This window comes from Camelus dromedarius, chromosome 10 (assembly GCF_036321535.1).
Source record: "Camelus dromedarius isolate mCamDro1 chromosome 10, mCamDro1.pat, whole genome shotgun sequence".
In the NCBI taxonomy this organism is placed as follows: domain Eukaryota; kingdom Metazoa; phylum Chordata; class Mammalia; order Artiodactyla; family Camelidae; genus Camelus; species Camelus dromedarius.
In genome coordinates, this window is record NC_087445.1 from 131,647 (window position 1) to 153,873 (window position 22,227).

At 47.7% G+C, this 22,227-nt stretch overlaps 4 protein-coding genes across 5 annotated transcripts in view; 2 read left to right on the forward strand and 2 right to left on the reverse strand.

The window, feature by feature from the left end:
* LOC105104714 (zinc finger protein 658) overlaps positions 1 to 4,221 on the forward strand; it is a 79,958-nt gene extending 75,737 nt beyond the window's left edge. Inside the window, exons 10-11 of one of the 2 annotated variants that reach the window (XM_064490055.1) lie at positions 2,065 to 2,236; positions 3,178 to 4,221. In XM_064490055.1, coding sequence (XP_064346125.1) covers positions 2,065 to 2,218 — 154 coding nt within the window. In that variant the 3' untranslated portion in view covers positions 2,219 to 2,236; positions 3,178 to 4,221. Of the gene's footprint in view, positions 1 to 2,064 lie in introns of both variants that reach the window. The other variant, XM_064490054.1, reaches the window with a different exon arrangement.
* The window catches only part of LOC105097319 (NUT family member 2G), a 73,713-nt gene that overhangs the window by 36,521 nt on the left and 14,965 nt on the right, over positions 1 to 22,227 (forward strand). The window lies entirely within an intron of this gene.
* LOC105104715 (spermatogenesis-associated protein 31A6) lies at positions 3,497 to 9,889 on the reverse strand. The gene is made up of 4 exons (XM_010998472.3): positions 9,215 to 9,889; positions 8,413 to 8,470; positions 7,775 to 7,835; positions 3,497 to 7,529 (listed from the first exon to the last, which is right to left on the reverse strand). The coding sequence occupies exons 1-4, from the start codon at positions 9,470 to 9,472 to the stop codon at positions 3,638 to 3,640; spliced, it is 4,269 nt and encodes a 1,422-aa protein (XP_010996774.1). The 5' UTR covers positions 9,473 to 9,889; the 3' UTR covers positions 3,497 to 3,637.
* Positions 10,221 to 22,227, reverse strand: part of SBK1 (SH3 domain binding kinase 1) — a 33,879-nt gene continuing 21,872 nt past the window's right edge. Inside the window, 8 exon segments of the mRNA XM_064490056.1 lie at positions 10,221 to 11,816; positions 14,114 to 14,207; positions 16,442 to 17,803; positions 17,805 to 17,900; positions 17,902 to 18,318; positions 18,320 to 18,616; positions 18,618 to 18,771; positions 18,773 to 20,507. Coding sequence (XP_064346126.1) covers positions 17,633 to 17,803; positions 17,805 to 17,900; positions 17,902 to 18,318; positions 18,320 to 18,616; positions 18,618 to 18,771; positions 18,773 to 18,852 — 1,215 coding nt within the window. The 5' untranslated portion in view covers positions 18,853 to 20,507 and the 3' untranslated portion in view covers positions 10,221 to 11,816; positions 14,114 to 14,207; positions 16,442 to 17,632.

A 22,227-nucleotide genomic window follows, 5' to 3' on the forward strand; every position in this document is an offset into this window, starting at 1 on the left:
TATAAACCAAATGTTGATTAAATGTGCATTCTCTTCAATTCAGATATTAAGATACCCCTTTTTCAGTAGTTTTACTAAGCCATCTGTATAACCTCAAGCATGGACTAAGTGATATATTTTATATTTCAAAAATTGTTAAAGCAATGTGTTCTTTTTTAACCCTATAATGAATATAAAGTGGATCTTGACTGCATGTCAGAAAATATACATTTCATAGAATTATTTTAAAATGAATCCTTAATAACCTGTCCTTTTTAGTATGTTAGCTGAACATTAGGATGGTGTCATATCCTGGAAACATGTAATATCATTTTAGGGCATTACTACACTTTAAGAAATAAAATAATATTAAGAGGTATAATTTTGCCAAATGATATAAGAATATTAATAACTAGGAATTTGACTTGTGAAAAACCCTCATGTTATTTATTGGCTTGTTAAGAAATAAAGCAAGCCCCACAAAGCTGATGCAAGCGGTGGTGTGTGAAATAATGTGCCGGTTCCATAGCCCTCTTGGAAGTGAATGTGAGCCCTGAGGCTTCTTTCCTAGTTTATTTCATTCCTAGAGTCCATTTTTGACAGGTATTTCTTGTGTTTCCAAAGGAAACAAGTAAGCCATTTCAAGTTCAAGTCTTGTCCCCAGTAAGATAAAAAAATGTGACAGACACCATTTGACTGGATGATAATAAACCTGGACAGATATTTTTTCTCATTGGAGGCTGACGGTGTTTTAGTTGTGTTTAAAAATCTGTGATTCTCAAGCTAATGAAAACCTGAAGAATTAGTTTTGCAGATCTGCATGTGGAATATGTAAGTCTTTTGTTCAGAGGCAATGACCTTATAGGATAACAAAACTTGCCAAGTATTTGCCCAAGCAGAGAACCCCACTTAGAGTAATGCTGACAGTGTCTGAGTGTCTGGTGGGATCTCAAGGGGGCACAGCTGATGGCATCCTTTTCTTGCTGCCAGTTTGCTAAGTGATTTCATATTCATTACGAAAGGCTTGTCAATGTGTGGCTGCTCAGGATCCTGAAGAATAGACGTGAGGTCTCTGTGAGGTCTTTGTGCCAAGTCTCTGTGGCTTATCTGGGTAAGGTCTCAGTGAGACGTCTCTGTGGCGCAGGGGAGGTCTCTGTGTACTGTCTCTAAGTCTGTGAGTTTCTCTGTGACATCTCTGGTGAGGCCACATGAGGTCTCTGCACAAGGTCTCTGAACGCGCTGTATGAGGTATCTCCCTCTTTGGGAGGTATCTCTAGGAAATCTCTGCTAAATCTGTGCTTGCTTTATATCTGAGGGTCTGTAAGGCAACACATATGCGGTCCCTGTGGGGCAACGTGTGACTCTGTGGGAGATGTCTGTGTGAGAGGTCTCTCTTGAGAGATGTCTCTATGAAGTCTTTGTGTATTGTCTCTGCATGGGTCTCCATTTCTGGTCTTCCTGTGCTGGAAGACTGAGCGGCAGGAGACAGGCAAAGGGACTTGCTTCTTTCTGTTTTCCTGCAGTTCCATCAGCATTGTCTGTCTGTGACACTTCTCCCGGCAGGAGCAGCGGGGCCCACACCCAGCCCCCCCATACTCGCAGAACTCACTTCTGGGTGCCCCTGAGAGAACCCAGCAGCAGCAGCCAGACTGAGCACCCCAGCCCCGCGCCATGCTCTCCTGAACTCCCAAGGGACCAGGGTCAACTCTTTGCCCTGAGTCCTGCTTTCACGCTTGCTGCTCACTGCTCCGCTTTCAAAAACTCCTCCTTTCTGGAGGGAGCCTTGAGAATGGGGGCCCAGAGGCAGGACTTGGCTCCAGTGAGAAACAGGATGGCGAGCAGTCCTGTGCCACACCTGCCCCTCCACCCCCGGTCCCAGTGCCATATGTTGAGGAGCTCGACGGATATAGGGATTGGGGCCCATTTCTCTTGTCATCTGGATCAGGGCTATCAGCCAGAGCAGGACTCCCCACAGTGGGAAAGCCTCTCCCCCTGGAGCTGTGCCCGCTGTTTGCCCTGCATGTGGCAGAAAGCATCAAATCACTCTAGAGAAATTGTTCCTCACCTCCCTGCTTTCCCGTATAGGTGGGGGCCAGAGGACAGGAAAAGCTGTAATACAAGCAGAGCAGCAGAACACCCCTGGACTGTACCCCGCCCCCAGATTTTGAAGAGGTCACCCCCACATCACCACCACCCTGTGACAAATCCTGATTTCTTCTCGTGCCAGGCTCTGGGGTAAGCGAGGACTGGGAACCAGGTAAGACTTACTACATAATCGCAAGCTAGTCTCTTGGCCTTTTAAGTCCCCACATCTCCCCAGGAGCAGTTTTTGGGCCATGTGTTTACGGAAAGGTCACCAGACTGGGAGTCACATCCTGGGTCCCTGAGTCATGGCTTTGACACCTGTTGTTAAGTCATCATTTCTAGAATTCAAGAGATAATGGTGTGTAAGCTTATTAAAGATAATGTTGAGACTGACCTCCCCCAATTTGCTTTACTTCTGCAAATCTGACCTTCTGTTTTGACCTCAAGGTAGCCCCTCTAGGTCTGTGATCGTAGAGTTGGAATAGGGTAGAGACCCTGAGGTGGGGCCATGACGAGCTACTGGACTCTTAACTTTTCCTCCTCTCCAGGCATTTAGATGGTGGTGCCATGTATGTCAGGGGGTAGCTCTCTCACTGCACATTTTTGGGCACCTGGTGCCATTCTGTCTCCTTCCTTGGATCCAACCTTTGTGCTGCACCTACATCCCACCCTAGGTTCGCAGTGTTTGGCCATCAGTTACTGCACATCCCTGTTCCATTCATCCAGAACTCCTCCGCTGGGGTTAACACAGAGGGGGAGGCAAGCGACCCACGAACAGAGCCATTCATTTATTTGGACAAGGCTCAAGACAGCCCTCAGTAGCCTCCCCTCATAGTCTCCCACCTACACACACACAGCTGGCAGAGCCACGCTTGCTGCTGCTCTAAAGTGTGGGAAATGCAGAGGTGGGGGAGGGTAATGCTGACCATTTTATTAAGGCTAAGCTAAGAGGGGTTCTTTGGTTACATCTCAACCCCAGCCCATGAGGGAGAGGAGGAACTCTTAGGGGCAGGTATTATATAGTCCCCACTAGGAGAGCCATGGGCAAGAGTTCTCCTGCTGCTGAACCCAGGGCTTACAACCCCACCCCCCCTTAAACTTCTACCCTTGTAGCTCTGAGATTTCCTGGAGCCTCAGGAGGAACATCCAGCTCTAATGCCTCTGCAAACCTACCCATAGTACCTGCATAAATTTCAACGTAGAGCAGACGCAGGAGAAAGACGGACTGAAACAAATCCTGGGGTGTGGTCTTCACGTTTTTCCCATCTTGTTTTTAGAGAGTGGTCTTTGTTTGTGTAATGACAGTATTTGTAAGGTACAATAAAGGAACTTGCGCTAAGGAGCAAGCTTGCAATGCTCCTGTCTGCCTCCCTCCACGCCCCTGCTTTCTAGAAGACGAAGTACACAGCACAGAAACCATTACACTATGCTCTTATGAGAAAAAACAAAATTATGTATTAGGGAACATTAAATGTTTTGAAAGGGTTAATGAGAAAAGCATTTTCTTTACATGGACTGAATTTTTTTTTTTGGAGACATGCTTTCCTACTAAAGGAAAGGCTGGAGAAGCATTTTATGGTTGACCAGACAAGGCACCTCCCCTTGGACAGTGCCTTGGACAGTGTGGACGGGGGGCTGGGGCATCTGACACCCTTGGCCCATGCTGGCAGGGACTGACTGGAGACAAAGTGTTCTTGAGGGGCAAAGATGGGCGGCACCTCAGGCCCAGCTGCTCATTGCTGAATCTTACACTTCTCAAGGACTGTCGGTGTCTGACTTCGCTCTCCCTGGTAGAACCACCCTGGTCCTTGGAGGTGGCTTGGTGGCTGCAGGCTGTGTAACTCAGCATCCTCTCTTGTTTCTGATAGCAGGGAAGCCTGTGGTAGCAAAAGCACCCCCATGCAGGGGCTTGGAGTTCTGGTTTGTGTGCCTCTAACTTTGTGGCATGAAGGCCATGGTGAACTGCCATTTTCTCTTCTAGAATCTGTCCAACAGCCGTCATGAGTGCCTGAGCCTCAGTGGTCTCACTGTTCAAAATTGATCTGCTTTTGACTGGCGCTTGGCTCCGGGTAGTAGCTGGGACGGGCTTGCACCTTTGCGGAGCATCCCAGCCTTTAATTTTTTTCCTGGAGAAAATCCACTGGAAAAAGAGCCTTAGCCTTTTTTTGAAAAAGCTTTCTGTCGGCCCCTGCTTCTTCTCTGGCATCACCTGGAGATACTTCCTCCCAAAAGGGTTTATCATCCCCCTCACTTGGGCAGGGCGGCTCACGCTTCCAGCTTGAGAGGTCCCTGATTCTTTACACCCTTCTTCATGCGCTCCTGGTTTAGGCCTTGGAGCGTCCTCTCTCTCGTCGGCAGGGGCTGGCGTCTTGCTCTGGCTCTTCCGTAAATCCTGAAGTTTTGAAGTCTTGGGCTCCTCCTGCCCCTGGCCACTCCTTTGGGTCTTTGTGAAGCCACTTAGCACCCGGGAAGCTAACCTGTCTCCAGTGGGCACTGTCTGGGAATGGCACTGGGGCCCCTGAGAGGCCAAGTTGTCTGCAGTAGGGGACAAGTGTTTGGGACCGTCTTGAAGCTGGCTGTCTGACTGTACCTCCACTTTGGGCGTATAGTCGCTAACAACCTCTGTGCTAAGGCCTGGCTCACCTGGATGCCGGAAAACAGACATTCTAGGGAGCAGCGAGCTTTTCCTTGTCCCCAGGGCCTCTACACTCCCCATAGGTACATTTGTGGTTTGGGGGTTTGTCAACATATTTGTTCCCGAGATACCTCTAGGCTGTGGTTGAAGAGCAGGGGGCTTCTTGGCTTCCACAGCCTCCCTGGCTTCTTCAGCTCCCAAAGACTGGGACCCTAAGTTCACCCGCAGCATTGTTACCCTATGGCTGGAGTCTTGTGAGGCCTGACCACCACTATCCTCTCTTGGTTCATTCCTGGCCGTTGCTGAACTTAGATGTGACTCTAGGCTGTCCCTTTTCGCCCCCTCCACAGTCTCTCTCTTCCAGATTCTGCCCACAAGTCTGCAGGTGAGGGACTGGGAGGGCGGCTTTCCCTCCTGTTCAGTTAGAGAGGCCTTTGGGGGCCCATAGTAGTCACCAGATGGGATCCGTTCTACAGTCCTCTGGATTTCCTCACACACAAGTGAGGGAGCTAGGAGAGGCCTCACGAGGCTGGAAACTGACTTTTCTGTTATCACCTTCTTTCCCAAATGGGCCTGCGGAGGTTTTCCTAGGAACTCCGCAAACTTGACTGTTGAGTGGGCCCCAGATACACAGGTGGCTGAAGGGTAAAAGCTAACCTGTTGAATGGGTGAGGGTTGAGTCTTTTTCAACTTAAAGAAGTTTACGAGCTTCAGGATCTTAAGGGGTAGGCCCCATCTGTGCTTTACCCAAAACCTTTTAACATGGGTGTCTAGCATCTTTCGAATGTCTGGATCAAGGAAGGAAACCCTACGGGAGGTGTTCACGTAGGGTTTCCAACCCTTCAAAACTCCCAGATTTCTGGTTTCCATGTGAGTATCGGACTTGGGGGAAGCATGATTGAGAGCAAGCCAGGATTGACACGCATTCCCAGGCCTCAGACCCTCACTGATCTGTCCTAAATTCTTGCCCAAAGGACCTTTCAGGATATTTTCCAGATTCTTGTCTAAGCGCCTTAGTAAATCAATTCCTGAGTCATTCCTCAAGAGCCGCAAGTCACTCTCTGACTCCTCAGAGTTAACCCCGTAAAACTTTACTCGGGAGCTTCCTGAGCTCCTGGAAAGATCTTCTGGGACCTCCCCCAGAATGTGCCCCAGGCCTTGGCCCAGGTCCTGGCTCAGCTGAAACCCCACCTTCTGTGCATCCTTGCTACTTTCACCTGTAAGGGAAGAGGGCCATGAGGGCCCACGCTGGCCCTTTCCCTCGCACATCCCTGGTAATTCACCTTGAAGCTGCCTTGTTTCTAAAGACTCTTGGATCCTTTGGGGCAGCTCCCACCGGTGTTGGATGAGCCACTTTTGGAGATGTTGTTCCAATTGCTTCCGGAGCTCAGGACTGATTGGAAAATTCTTAGGGAGGATAGATACTGCCCAGCTGTCCTCAGGGAGATTGGAAGTAAAGACATTAAAGGCTTCCTGAGACTTTTTGACTCCAGAGGATAAAGAACACTCATTTTCTAGTTGCTTCTGCAACAAGCACCATTCTGAAGGTTGAATCTCAGTTGGGTTAAGAGATTGTGGATTATACTGTGCTGTAGGATAAGATACTCCACAGGGCCTAATTTGGGGTGGCGAGGAAGGTGGTTGGATTGGGAGGGAGGACTGGGGGTGGACCTGGGTTTGGACCCGAGCCAGAGGTGGGGGCTGAAATTGAGGTATTGTTGGAATAAAAGGTCGGGCTTGGAATTCCAGATGGGACAAGGGCTGGGACTGGGAAAACAGTGGAGATGTTTTAGCTTGCATTTGAACTGGGCAGGCATTCAAAATTCCATTGAAAAGGAAAGGAGACTGTGGTGCTGAAGGGCTCTCAGAGATCCAGGCAGTAGCCACCAGGGATTCACTGTGCAGAGAAGGGAGACCCCAGAAAAGCTGGTTATACTTCTGCTGTAGATGGTTCCCCAGCATACTGGGATATGAGAGCTGTGGAGGACCTGGCAGTTGGGAGGGTGTGGTGTCCTGCTCAGCATCCAGTGATTTCAACATATTCCCTGAGGAATTCAGGTGGCAGTCTGGGCTCATTCGTTTTAGATCTGATTCATCTTTTTCTTTTTCCTTCCAAATCTTGATCTCAACTGTCTTTGTGATTTGTATCTCCGGGAGCTTCTGGTCATCAGAGCTGAGCAAAGAGGGGCGACTAGCCTCTGTCTGTCTGTCTGTGAGGCTTGCCAAGAATGAAGCCTTTGGTGGGTCGTGGGAAAGGTGCTTTTTCTGCGGTTCACACTGTGAGGAGGTCGCGGGGCACAAGGCTTTGGCAGCTGCCTGCCACCGGGACAGGGCTGAAGTGGGACAGCTTGAGTGACCAAGGCCTGAAATGCCTGGGGCAAGAGAAGGTGACCAAGGAGTATGTGGAGACATGCTCTGTGGGACAGTGCCCAGTGGGAGAGCCAGAATTGAGTTTGGCAGTGCTGGGGCTGTGAGAGGTGGAGGGCAGCCCTCTGAATCAGGCGGACATGGTAAGGGAGGAGGAGGAGCAACTGGACAGGGTGAAGGGCTGTCAGGGGGAAGGAAAGGCTCTGATGGCTGAAAGGAACTCAGTAATGTGTGTGGATGAACAGAAACTGAGGAGGCTGTCGAGCCTGAAGAATTGCTGGAGGCCAGCGGTGGAGGATGTGCGGTCAGAGGAGCCAACAGGGACATGGCAGGAACAGCTTCTTCCACAGGTTCCCCGCATAGCTGGTGGGCTCCAGCAGGCACTGCTTTGCAAACCTCACCAGAGGGGTCCTGACGTGAGGGCTGATGAAAGCTGCCCTTGTCAGGGAGCTTCCCGACGCGGCTGCAGGAGATGGGAGGCAGAAGCTGCAGCCAGGAGCAGATGGGGCCCTGGAGGGCTGGGCAGGCCAGGCAGGGGGGCGGGGGGGGGGCACCTCCTCTGCCCCAACACTGACTTCATAATGCGCCTGCTGTTGCTCACCCCAGGGCTTTAGCCACACCCTCTCATGGCTCCCCATCCCTGGGCTGGGATCATTTGTAGGTTTTGAGAGGAAGGAGGACCCAGGAAAGAAGGGGAAGATCCTTTACCTTTGTAGAAGTGAAACCATGTTGGGAGTGCTCTCCAGTTCCTGCAGATAGTCTCTGCAAGCTGAAAATCAGGAGACTGGGTCATGGTGGGGAAGGCAGAGGCCTAAGAGTCTTTCAGGAGACTGAGGAGTGCCAAGTCCCTTTAAAGGCAATCTTTGAGGTATTACACTCTGGAGCCCAGGCATCAGTGTCCAAGGCCATGTGTCCCTGGCAGTGATGGCAAGGCTCATGGATGGGTTTGTCATTTGCAAAGTGCTTCCACCTTCACTACCCCCCAGTGGCCCTTATCACTGCTCTGTAGGGGAGAAAGGCCAGTAGTCATCTCACAAAGGAATCTGAGCAAAGTTAAACAACTTGTTCATAGTTGGACCTGGAGGTCCCACCTCCCAACCAGGCACCATTGGTCCCCTACAGCCCACAGACCCCATTTCCAGGCCCTTCATGGCTTCATTCTGAGCACAAATTTCTGGGAAGTACCCAGGCTCAGATCTCCTTCCCAGGAGCCTCCTCAAAGCTCTATTTTCTGAAGAATGGACTCTGCCACTGGTATCCTCAGAGACCATGGAGCTGGGCCCTCAGGGACAGGAAGGGTGGGAGCTAACTCTCGGGACATGCAGGGCTGAGTGGCAGGGGCTCACCTTTCAAAGCTCCGCTTTTTTTCCTGTTCCTGCTCCTCCCCTTCGGCTGCACTTGAGGCTGATTGATGAGGGAAAAAAAGGCGGGGGATGGCACCAAATTTTAACTCTCCTCTTCTAAGACAAGATGCCCAGTGTTCATGGACAGTGTGACTGTCTCTAACTCATGGAGCTCTGTGGGGTTTCTTTCCCTTTTATTTAATTTTAAAGTGGGTAACAATATTTTCAGTTTTTCTTTGAAGAATGCAAAGAGGGATTTTCTAAGTGATACCTACTACGGATTTCCTCTGTCACTGTTTCTCTCATCAAGAAACACACACATCCTCAGACCTAAGTGCCCATGTGACATTTGTTCGATAGGATTCTGCTTCCCAAGGCCAGACCTGCACTCCAGCCTCTGCTCTGAGGCTCTCGGGGGCTCAGCACTGCCTCAGATCAGCCCCAACACAGAGGAAAAGCTCACTTGTGACACCTGCCATGGGAAGGTGGCTTGTGAACCAGAGCTCAAGGATCACTCTTCCTGCAGAGACTAAACTCTGAGGAATCCAGTCCTGAGCCGCTGGTCGCTGCGTTTGGGACTTGCCCTGGACTCTTGATCTCAGATCCTGGGCTAGAAATCCTCATGTTCACCCTAACCCCTGTCTGGCCTGGCTTGTCCCTAGAAAAATGATGTTCTATACTTTCCTGGGAGTTCCTATCCTGGGTGTTACTCTAGGTGATTTAGGAAAATGGAAATAAGAAGAAGAAGAAAAAAAAAAAAAGATAATCTCCGTTGGGCTTGAGCTGAACCCCGAAGATTCCTTACCTTCTTGATGTTTCTTTGTTGCCTGGGTGGTGGTAAGGATGGACTCCCCGGCAAGCAGGGGAGTAACAGGAGGAAAAGCCCCAGTCCGCAGAGGACGGCGAAGATGGTATCCGTAACCCAAGAAGTTGGACTGGAGCTCAGCCAAGTAGCAATAACGCTGTTCAAAGAGAAGAGATTCTCCATCTTCTGAACTGCACGGTTGCCTTCAGGCAATGGGGCACTGGGAGTCTGCAGGAGGGCAAAACCTCCTGTCTGCATCACAAAGCTATGGCCTTGTCACAAAGGGCTCCTGTGGATGGAAGAGGGGCATAAGAGGACTTGGCTGAACCACTCCCCCTTCCCCACCATCTGGCCTCAGTGGTCCCTGCACCTCCTGGAGTTTCTAGATCCCTCCTTCCAACTTCTCTCATCCTGTCAGAGAGGCCTCAGCCAGTTTTCTATTCTTTCCATCTGGAACCAGATACTACCTGGTTCCCCCATCTTTTAGAGCTCCTGACTTGAGGCCCATCAGTTTCAGAGCCTCTGACAACCTGATGTTGACCCTGAAATTTTGGCTGTATTTCCCCAGGATGTCCTTTGTACTCAACTCCAACTTCCCCACATGATGTTTGTGTCTTGTATAAATCCAGGCACAGAGTTTAGGTTCCTTTCACACTTACTTAGTTTTATGAACTCTGAGTAGTGTGTGTTTTAGACCATTTTATATCAGAAGGACCTCCACAAAAAAAATTAATTTATTTTTTTAATTCATAAGTATGAAAGAATTACAAGTAGTTAAACTTTCAAATGATATTCTTGTCAGTTTGTAGCATTTCTTGTTTAATTGCAGTGTAGTTGATTTACAGTCCTATGTTAATTTCAGGTGTACAACAAAGTGATTCAGTTACATATATACATACATACATACATACTTTTTCAGATTCTTTTCCATTATCGGTTATTACAAGTTACTGAATATAGTTCCCTGTGCTGTACAGTTGATCCTTGTTTATTTTATACCTAGTCATGTGTATTTGTTAATCCCAAACTTCTAATTTATCCTTCCCCCTGCCCCTTCCCTCTTTTGTAACCATAGTTTGTTTCCTATGCCTGTAGGTTTCTTTCTATTTTGTAAATGAATTCATTTGTATCAGTTTTTAAGATTCCACACATAAGTGATACGGTATGATATGGTATGATATGGTGATATGGTATGATATCTGTGATTCTCTGGTCTGATTTACATCACTTCCTATGATAACCTCTAGGTCCATCCATGTTGCTGCAATGGCATTATTTCCTTTTCTTTGGCCGTGCAGGTCTTTTGCCTATGTAGGTAGGCTTATTCGTAGGTATTTTATTCTTTTGATGCAATGGTAAATGGGACTGTTTCCTTAATTTTTCTTTCTAACATTTCATTGTTATTGTATAGAAATGCAACAGACTTCCGTGTATAATTTTGTATCCTGCAACTTTACCAACTTCATTGATGAGTTCTAGGCGTTTTCCTGTAGCGTCTAGGATTTTCTAAGCAGAGTATCATGCCATCTGCAACAGTGACAATTTTACTTCTTTTCCAATTAGGAGCCCTTTTATTTCCTTTCCTTCTCTGATTGCTGTGGCTAGGACCTCCAAAACTATGTTGAATAAAAGTGGTAAGAGTGGGCACCCTTTTCTTGTTCCTGATCTTAGAGGAAATGCTCTTAGCTTTTCACCGTTGAGTATGATGTTAGCTGTGGGTTTGTCATATAAGGCCTTTATTATATTGAAGTATATGTTCCCTCTATGCCAACCTTCTGGAGAGTTTTTATCATAAATGGATGTTGAATTTTCTCAAAAGATTTTTCTGCATCCATTGAGATGTATTCTTCCATTAGTTAATGTGGTGTATCATACTGTTTGATTTGTGGGGTATCATACTGTTTGATTTGTGGGTATTGAAAAATCCTTGTATCCTTGCAATATAGCTCTTCTAATTCTGGGGTTATTAGCTTTAAACTGCACAAAGCTTTTGGGACATACTGCGAACACACATGCACACGCGTGTGCGTGCACACACACACTCATCCTTTCTTAAGCCAATCCAGTACTTTTAAATCCAAGAATCCAAAATCTTCTACTTAAAAAACTCTTTCATATGTTATCTCTACCCAATTTATTCTCAGTTTGCAGAAATAAGACCATCCCCACTCTCCACATAAGGTTTGAAACATGTTGTCTTAATCCATTAAGGTGGCTCTAACAATATATCATAGACTGGGTAGATTAAAAACAGCAGAAATGTTTTTTATCGTGGTTCTGGAGGCTGGGAATTAGACAATCAAGTTGCCAGCATGGTCACCTCAGAGGGAGAGCTCTCTTCCTGGCTCAGCCGGAGTCTTCTCTCTGTGTCCTCACATGGTGGGAGGAATAATGAGCTCTCTGCGGTCTCTTCTATTAGGCATTAATCCCATTCATGGAAGCTCACAAGCACTTTCCCACGGCCCCACCTCCCATCATCTTTAGGAGTTAGGATTTCTACATACAAATTTGCGGGGGGCCAGAAACATTCAGCCCTGTGCACTTCTGCTACGTCCAGAAGCCAGGAGTGGGTTCACGTGAGCAAGGCACTGGCCCTTCAAACCTGCAGGATGAAGAGGAGGAAGGATCAAAGCCTTGGGGTGGAGTCATGTCTTCAAACACCCCTAGCGTGTTTGGTACATATTTTCTTTCTAAATGTGCCTCGCCTTCCCCTTCTCATTTCCTCCAGACCCCTGACGCCTCAAGCCCAGCCTGAAGCACACAGAGGCAGCTGTAAGTCTTACACAGAATTCCCTTATAATGCCCCTCTCCATCCTCTCCGCGGTAACGCTGGATTCACTGAAGGATTCATATGGTAAATTTGTCTTAATGCTCCATGTGGGCTTTAAAATAACCCCCTGCTTGTTGGTAATAATGTTTTTATATAGCTCTAGTGGGAAAATGGGAATGTGAGTTTATTCGGCTGTATTGCCATGAACCTGCAGGGTCACAAGTGTATCATCTTCTACATGTACTATTGCTCCGACAGTCTAGTCTTTTCCTCCTTTATAATAGGCTCACTTTGAATTCAGTCATTTATCAAAATTTAGACTTATCTTCTTTGCATCCATATTTGCCCTCTACAGGTCTCTTATTACTTTATTTTCAGTGTGTTTTGTTTGATACGGTTTTTTTTTTTTTTTGACATTTAGAAATCTTATGACAGTTTTTACCTTGATTTAATTTTTGTTCTATTGTGATTTATTTCTGCCATCTGATATTATGCCTTATTATCTTTACTTTCTTTATTGCTACTTTTTGCCCCCCTTTGGGGGGCATCTTCCACTTTATAGATCAAAGGTTCTTCTATTTGTTTGAAATTTGGGACTTTTTCAGTATTGTAATGGTTTTATATCATGAATTTAATTTCTATCTCAGTTTCTTAGCTGTGGATGAAAAATGTTGCCTGCCACATTAGTAAACAAAGGATGCTGCAGCCACCAAGCCAGCAGCCACTGCAGCCACCTGCAGCTATGCACCCTGAGGGGATTCAGAATGGAGGAAAATAGGATACGGGCCCTAGACAGTTAAGGTGCAGATCAAAGGAATGATTTCAGTGAGCCTAGCCTCTTGCATCTCCCCATCCATAGAAAAGAGCTAAATTGATTAACTTGAGATACCTGGTTTTCTTTAAATAGCAGTTATCTTTTAATGTTCCAACCACTTGGTTTTTTGTTGCAAAACCCCCATATAATCCTGGCTCCTCCCTTACCTCTTTTGAGCAGTCCTTCAGCGTGCTCTCCGTAAGTCCTCTGGAAATCCACCAAATAAAACATAATTCTCAACTTTTGGATTGTGCCTTTTTTTTTTCCCAGTTGACATACCTACGTCAATATTAATATCATCTCAGCAAACCAAACAAGTACTCCCACCTCCACTGATTTTGCTTTCTCCATCATGACAGCACCTATTTTAAGGAGATATTTCCTGGAGCCTTCCTTCTGGGCTATTTTGCGTGTGCTACGTTTTCTTCATGTGTTTGTTGGGATACAGTAAACGTCACTAACATTCACCCTCGTTTCTGCAAACCTAACAGCATCTTCCCAGGTTGATTTTTCCTCCTATTGGACCTTTTCCTCTAGGGATATTTTCAGACAGATTTATGTGAAATAAAACTTTTCAGGACTTATTTTCTAACAAAATCTTTCTGTGTGCCCTTATATTTAAAAAGACATTGGTTGCATATAGTTTAAGGCTTAAAATTGTTTCCTTTCAAATCTTTAAACATATTACTCCATCGTATTTTTTTCCTCCAACCTTGCTGGTAAAATTCCTAATGTCAATCAAAATCAATTTTTCTTTAAAGGATGATCTGACTTTTCATTATTTTGACAGAATGTTACAAAACACAGTGAAAATTGCTTTGCACCTATAAACTTAACTAAAATGCAAATGTAATATGAAAGAAATTAAAAACTTCTTGAGACATTCAAGTATACAGGAAACTGAAAAGAAACTGAACAAAGAGCTTCTCATTAGATTCAAGTATGATTGGATGTCCTGGGAATGAACATGCAAGGAATTAATGCTGACAGCTGGCAGCAGGCCTGGTGAGATGTCTAAAATTAATCATTTATCAAAGAGAACAATAAGAATTAGGCTATCTTCGTGATATGTTGAAAGAGGTGCTGTTTCTTTTTAGTCCTTCAAAATAAAAAGTAAGTAAAACTCCTAAAACAATAAATAATGCACCACACATGTACAAAACCTGCAGGAAACTACCGTATTTTCATGAATATAAAAGGATATCTATCGTAGGTTGAATTCCCTTTCAGAAATGTCTTTTAGAATTGATGGCATACACTGTTGAGATGACATGATTTCAAACAATCAATGGAGAAAAAAAGATAATTAATTTACCTTCTCGATTCTTGAAACCTGGATTTTTTGGAGGCTTAGTGTATTCACATATGATTTCATTGCCTTGATATGGATCAAATCATGCTACCTGCACCTGTGGTTATTAAAAAAAAACACAAACAAAAATAATCATGATGTTGTCAATTCCTTCGAGATTCCACAATGAAAAGCAACCTATGGATAAAGCATGGAAGGCTTTGTTATATTATAAAAGAGAATGTAAATTACGTAAAACTTGACGATATAAACATCAAACTATATTTGCTAAAGGTTGAAAGCCACGATGGGAAATGCTGCAAAGAAGAAAAGTTGAGGACTAATCTCCACATCCTGCTAGGCCCATCAATGTTGCACAAAATGGACAGACAATATATTATTTAAGCATAATATTAAGAACAGTACATTATAACCAAAACCAAAAAATTACTTTAAAAACTTAAAATTAGAGATTAAGGAACAAGCAGAAAATATACTTTTTGGAGAAGAAACTGGGAGAAATGAGCTATATTCTCTATCATTCATAAGAAGTCCAAACTGACGAAAACTGATCAAATGAATTAGATGATTATATATAGCATTCTTTAGAGTTCAAGAGAATAGTACATAAACAAAAAAGAAAATGGTAAAGATAACTCCCCCCTGAATGGTAGAACCAGGGCATGTGGAAAGAAAAGAAAACATATATATATATATATATATAGTCTTCATTTTTTTAACTTTTTTACAGTCAGTTACAATGTGTCAATTTCTGGTGTACAGCTCAATGTCCCAGTCATGCACATACATACATATATTCATTTTCATATTCTTTTTCATTAAAGGTTATTACAAGATATTGAATATAGTTCCCTGTGCTATACAGAAGAAACTTAGGGTTTTTTAAATCTATTTTTATATATAGTGGCTTACATTTGCAAATCTCAAACTCCCAAATTTATCCCTTCCCATACACATTCCCCTGTAACCATAAGATTGTTTACTATGTCTGTGAATCTATTTCTGTTTTGTAGATGAGTTCTTATCTAGTGTCTTACCATGTTTGAAGTTAGACATTGCTCATCTACGTGTTTTGTAAAAACACAAGAATACCCATAAAACAAAGACATGGCTCTATGTTCTGCTTATCTGAGAATTAAAACTCTTATAACAGAAATAATGATAAGTTTCACACTTTTAAGGAAGAGGGGCCTCTTGGAAGCACCCAAGGACAGGGGGCAGTGTTGGGGGCTGGAACAGGGGTCGGGGGTGACCCGGCCTGCCCAGGGTGAACACACACGCTCCCTTGTGCACACACACTCACACACACCACAGGAGCGTAGCAAGGGTTTTCTTTTCTGTCTTCTGAGTCTTCATGTCTACAGTGGGGTTTTTTTTTTGCTGTTTATTTTTTTCTCTGACAGACAGTGACATAAACTGAGGTAAACATCTGTACCCAACACCTCTCCTAAGGGGCAAAGGGTCCAACCCCGACGAGCAGAGGGGGCAGTGAGGGCAGCGGCAGCAGCAACGCCCTGATGGCCAAGGTGCAGGCCTGGTTCCAGCCCTGCTTCCCTATCAGGCTGTCACTGCCCCTTCTCTGTGCCTCTGAAAATGGGCTGGGCTACAGACCTACGGTCCCTTCCCACCTCTAATATCCTGGATACTACGACAAGGGAGAAACTCCCAAACAGGATCTTAACAGAGAAAGAGGGGAAGAGTGAGACGGCCCACGTGATGGACATCTACTTGGAATCTTGCTTCCTTGTTATTGCAGGAGACAGGATGTCGAGAGGCCTAAGGCAAAAGGAGATGTCGAGGCTGGGCGAGGTGCCCGGATGGGCTCCAGGTGGTCTGGGGGCAGTGATAGGCTTTCTCTGAGACTGGGCCCTTAGTAGGAATAGGGGTTTGCCATTTACCTGGCATGTGGAGGGTGCCAGTGCCCGCCAGGGAAGTGGGTCTCAAGAGAGATGGGCACACCGGGGAGGGGGAGGCCAGGCCCTGGGGCAACTGTACAGTGTAAACTGGACCCGGGCAGGGCAGGGGGACCTATAGCCCTTCTGCGCAGTGGGAATGAGGCTAAGTGGAAAGGTGGGGGCTCCAGGCTGAGGGGCCCCTCTGGTCAGCCTGGCCCATCAGGGAGCCCCTTCAGATGCCCGAGCCCCAGGAGGGACCCTGGAAGGTGTGGCCTGGGACAGAGGGTAGGGCACAGCAGGTACAGGGAGCAGCCTCACCCACGCTGAGGTTATTGCAGGGTCCCAGGCCTCCAGAGAGAGGGCGGGGCTCATGAGGGAGTACTGGGTGAGGCTGGGCTCCTCCTGTCTGTTTTGCTGCCTGGGGCCCTGAACCAACCTGCTGGTGCCTCCTGGCCCGGTTCCGAGGGGTGTGTTGAAACACAGGCCTGGACGCCCTCTGGCAGCTGCCTGGTGGGAATCCTTGTGCAGACTTACTGAGGTGTCTGGATGCAGTCACCGAACATACAGGCTACGTGCACACCTGTGCACATTCACCCTCTTCCAATTCCATGGCGCCCCATCCTCACATCCACACTCCAGTACCAACAACCTGGGAGACATGGGGATGGGGGCAGCCCCAGGCTAGCATGTTGGACCCCAGCAGAAACCCAGGAGAAATTCCTGGCACAAATCACCTAGCTGCCTGCCTGAAGCCCAGGACACTGAGTCTGGGCTGGGGCGGCAAGGACTGAGAAGATCTGAGACAGGTTCTCTGGGCGGCAGGCAGCAGGTGGAGCTGGGCCTGGCCCTGTGCTCTGCACGCACTCCCCCGACCCAGGGATGTTGAGGCCACTGCCCTGAGAGCCCTTCAGTTGTCCTGATATCCCTGTGGCGGAGGGGGGAGGCTGCCAGAACCACACCTCTATGGCTGGGATCTCAGCAGGCCTCCCTCTTTGTGGACTCAGTGTCCTCACCAGGAGACTGAGAAGAGGGTAGTCACTGGATCCTTGGGGCCTGTGCCTACACACACAGGCTTCAGCAACATCCAGACATTGCTATATTTTGCAGGGGGCTTGGTCCCTCCTCTCCAGCCTCCCAGCAAAGGGGCAAGTAGCAGCTGAGTCACACCCCTGCCCTCAGCTCTTCACCCTCCTCCCGGCCAGCGCCCAGGGGTCTGAAGCCCATTCTCTGACCCAGTATTTCAGTCTTTATGTGCCCAGAGTGGGCAGGTGGGGGGGAAGGGCAGGACCAGGGGTGGGACCGCAGGAGGATCTGCCAGGGGGTCACAGGGCAGGAGCAACTAGTCGGGGTTCCAGGGTTCAGGGAGGTGTGGGGGAGTCCGCCAGCAAGCTCCCTTGCTCCTGGTGTCGGGGCTTCTGAATCCTCCGCCTGTAGGGCTTGGTTCCCACAGGCGGGGCAAGAGGTCTTTTGGTGGCGATCTCACCAGCCCGCCCCGGCCGGGCGCCTGTTTCATCTACCGCTACTCCCTCCTGCCACCGCGCGGCCTGGCCGGTTTGGCCCAGGGCGGCTCCCCGCGCCCCCGCCTGGCTGCTGCACGGCGCCCGGGCCGGAGGGCGGCGGAGGCGGCTCAGACGCAGATCTCGATGGCCGTGGCCAGCACCGTCTGCCCTCTGCTCTTGTCCCGGCGGCCGTCGGTCCTGCCAGGGGACCCGGTGTTGGGGGGGTGGGGTAGGCCTGGCTCGGGCACGGGCACCGGGAAGACGACGGGCCTGGGCCCGACGGCGCACGTGGCGCAGGCCGGAACAGCTACCGCTCTAAGTCTGCACCGTCCGCTTGAGCGGCCTGGGCGCCTCGAGGCCCAGCGGCCCGGCGGCCAGCGGGCAGTTCCCCGGCGGGCTTGCGCGCGCGGTGCGAGGGCCGGCGCTGCAGCTCGGACGTGAGCTCATGCTTGAGGAAGTGGAAGAAGACCTCCTTGGCCGGCTGGCAGCGCTCAGGCTCCAGCGCCAGGAGCCGCTGAAACACACCCAGCGCCGACTCTGTGAAGCGGCGCCACTGCCACGGCAGCCCCCGCAGGCGGCCCCACTGCCAGGGCACGAACTCGAAGAAGGCGTCAGCGCCCGACACCGCCTCCCGCGAGAAGCTGCCGGTGAGCACGCCGAAGATGAGCACGCCAAAGGCCCACACGTCCACGGCCGTGTCCACCGCGAAGCCGTGGGCGCGGCCCGCCTGGCACGCCTCAGTCGCCGGAAGCAGGAAGGTGCCGCTGACCCGCTTCAAGCGGCGGCCCACGCGGCGCGTCATGCCCAAGTTGGCCGGCCAGCTTCACGCCGCGGCGCTGGCAGCCGAAGAGCAGCACGTTCTCCGGCTTGATGTCGCGGTGCATGAAGTCCAGCGCCAGGCCCAGGTGCTGCACGCAGCGCTTCACCGTGTCCTCGGGGAGCCCCACCTAAGGAGAAATGATGTCCAACAGGTCCCCAGCGGGCGCGTACTCCTGGGTGAAGAGGTAACAGTCTTCGGTCTCAAAAACCACATGGAAGACCTTGATAATGAAGGGGCTGGAGAAGAGGCTGTTCGTGATGCTCACCTCTCGCAGGAAGTTCTTCAGCTTGGTATTTGCACTTGTTCACAAACTTCAGCGCCGTCTTCGTGCCTGTGCCCTTGTCGGCTACCAGATCGACCTGCCCATAGGCGCCCTTGCCCAGCTCCCGGTCAAGTTCCTACTGCTTGGTGACGTCACTCGCGGCCCGCGTGCAGAGGGTCAGTGCGGGCACCCAGCCCTGGGGCAGTCCCTGGCCCACAGCAGGGCAGGGAGTGGGGCGGCTCGGGCTCTGGGCAGCCCATGCTCATCTCCCTGGGCTGGGGCCTCGGGAAGCCACAGCAGGGGGCCTGGGCGCCGTCTCGGTTTTCGTTGTCAGCCCGGCCCTGGAGCTTTGGTGGGGTAGGAGAGTCCCTGAGGCCTCTTGCTGTCTTCAGGTCCCTAGATTTGGGATTTCTGTGTACCGGAATTGGGGGGGCGTCCAAGATCCTTGATCTAGGGGCATTCTGAGCTGGGTCTTCGTGTCTTGAGGTGTGGAGTTGTAGTGAGCAGGATCTTGAGAAGAGGTCCCCACAATCCTGGACAAGGAGGTTACTGCATTCTAGATCTTGTGGGGGCCCAGACTGAAGAGGAGGAGTCCTCACGGTACCGCAGGGAGGTCGCTGTCTTCTGAATACAGAGGTAGTCTCCACTTTCCCCGGCTGGGGAGTCGCTCTGTGTTGAATCTGGATAGGCACCCCGCTTTCCTGGCTGTCTCTGGATCCTCAATGTGGTGGGGGGAATCCCCGTGCTCCCAGGCTGCGGGGGCTTGCTGAGCTCCGGCCACCGGCAGCAGCTGGGAGGAAGCCCCTCAGCCGCAGGGGGACTGCGTCGCCGCGGCTACAAGCAGCGCGGCCCTGCGGTCCTGGACCCCGCGGCCTGGCCCAGGCTCTGGCTGCGGCTCCCGCTCGCACTATGCCTGGTGCTCGGTCCCGGCCCCGGCTGCTCTCCCGGGTTGCGCTCCACCGTGGCATCGCGGTTCCGCCTTCCGGCCTGCTCCTGCCTGCCTGGCTCTGCCCTAGAGAAACTTTAAAGCGAGATATACATTCTGATTATCCTAATACGATTTTGGTATTACACATATACTTCAAGAACACTAAGAAAATAAAATGTAGGAGTAAAAACAGGTATCATTTCCTCAATACGGTCCTTTTTATGAGGGCAATTTTGCTTAATCTGTTAGGAACTCTCATGTTATCCACTACAAAGTCACAACCATTATGAAGTGTGGCCAAAAGAGTAAAACAGGGTCTCTTGAGATGATGAGCAAATAATTTTGAAATAAAATACTGGAATGAATGAGCATTTCTCTAAGCAGAAACAGTGGAGTCCCTGAGAATAAATCATTAAAGGGCTTGGAGTTCTAGGAAAACATTTTTTTAAGTTGAAGTATAGTTGATTTATAATACTGTATTAGTTTCAGGTGTATAGCAAAGTGACTCAGTTATATGTTTTCAGATATATAAAATACATATAATTTTTTTTCAGATTTCTTTTCCATTTAGGTTATTAAAATATATTGAATATAGTTCCCTGTGCTGTACAGTTAATCCTTATTGTTTACCTACATTATATATATATTTATCGATGTGTATTTGTTAATCCCATACTCCCGATTTATCCCTTCCCTCCTTTCCCCCCTTTGATAACCATGAATTTGTTTTCTACGTCTGTGAATCTATTTGTTTTATAAATAGGTTCATTTGTATCATTTTTTTAGATTGTACACTTAAGTGAGATCATATATTTGTCTTTCTCTGTCTGACTTACTTGATTCCATGTGACAGTCTCTAGGTCCATCCATGTTGCTGCAAATGGCAGTATTTCATTCTTTTCTATGGCTGAGTAATAGTCAATTGTATATCTATATATACCACGTATTCTTTATCCAGTCATCTGTTGATGGCACATAGGTTGATTCCATGTCCTGACAATTGTAAATAGTGCTGCTATGAACATTGGGGAGTATGTATCTTTTTGAATTAGAATTTTCATCTTTTACAGATATATGCCCAGATGGGATTGATGGATCATATGGTAGCTTTAATTTTTAGTTTTTTAAGGAAACTTCATACTGTTTTATTGTTGTCAATTTTTTAAAAATAGTTTTTTTCAAGAATTTTAAAATTTTAATTTATTTTAGCAGGGTGGGGGAGGTAATTAGGTTTTTATTTATTTATTTTACTTTTAGAAGAGGTACTGGGGATTGAACCCAGAACACTATGCATGCTAAGCATGCACTCTACCACGTGAGCTATACCTTCCACCCTCATATTGTTTTTCTAGGGGAAAAAAAATTAAATGGTCTGGGCCACGCAGAACGAAATGAAATAATGATAATGAATATGGTAGTGAAATTTTGTACTAACTGGCATAAATGGTAGGAGTTGATTAATACTTAGGATGATGCAAAAGAACAATGGTAGAAATGATGACACTTGGAAGACTAAATATTCTAAGAAACCCATTCCTATGAAGTACATAATAAAATATTTTAAAGCTTCTGTCTTCATGTATGGCTCAATCAAAATAAAGAATTTCTTCAGAGACCTGAAAGAACAAGTAAGAATGATTCCAGAGATCTGACTGGTTATCTAAATTGGCATTTTCCCTGGAGTGCCTCCCAGTGACTAGTGGTCCAGAGCCTGGGTTTTTAAAAGTCAAGAGCCCCTAATTTGGAAGACAGAGACTCATGCCCAAACAGGGGGAAATATAGGCTACACCAGCTCCCACATAAATCCAGGAGTTTTAATAGGTAATGTTTTAAGTACCCGAACTAGGAAAATTCCACCCCTGTAAGGAAACAGTAAAAATGTATGCATGCCTTTTCCTTAACCCCAGTAAGATAGGGGATTTTTAAAAAAGCTTTCCATGATAATTCTTAAATGATAGCCACATGCATTTGGGGCTTGAATTCATAACATGTGGCCTGAAAAGTATCAGGGTAAGAAATAAACTTCCTGTAACTTAGGAAACTAATTGGTCTGAGTGTTACTGAGTCCAAACTCTGCTCACTGCAAGGCAGGCCAATAAATCGGGAGACGAGGTGTTGGGGCAAGGAATAGTGACTTTATTCGGAAAGCCAGCAGACTGAGGATGGAAGACTTATGTCTTGGAGAACCATCCTCTCGAAGTCAGAATACAGGTTCCTTATATACAGGAAAAAAAAAAGGGGGGGGGATGGGGTGTGGTTGGTTGGTGCAAACTTTTTGCTGTAGGAATTTTTTCTTCCTGCAGCTGTCCACGTGGGCCAGGTCATGGAGCTCCTGCAAAACCTCCAGCAAAACAAAGGCTACCCTCTATTCTGCAACTTGTTATCCTTATATAAGTGCTGAAGTGTTAATATCCTTAAGGGTCAGACCCTTGAGAAAAAGCTCTCCTGTTTACCAGCCAGGCTAAAGGCACCATTCATTTACAAAAGGTGCAGAGCTAGCAAGAATAAACCCAGGAAAAAGGGCACAGTTGCTAAAAAACTAACGGAACAGATCCAAAATAGAGTCAGATCTCTTCTATTACATGAGCACTGAAGCCATCAAGAGTGTAAAATATGTAAAGAAGAAATTTTTTTCCTCCTGTGTTTCTCTCTTACTCTCACACCACTGCCACACAACAGTTTCATTCCCAGATGTATGGATTTTTCTCCCCAC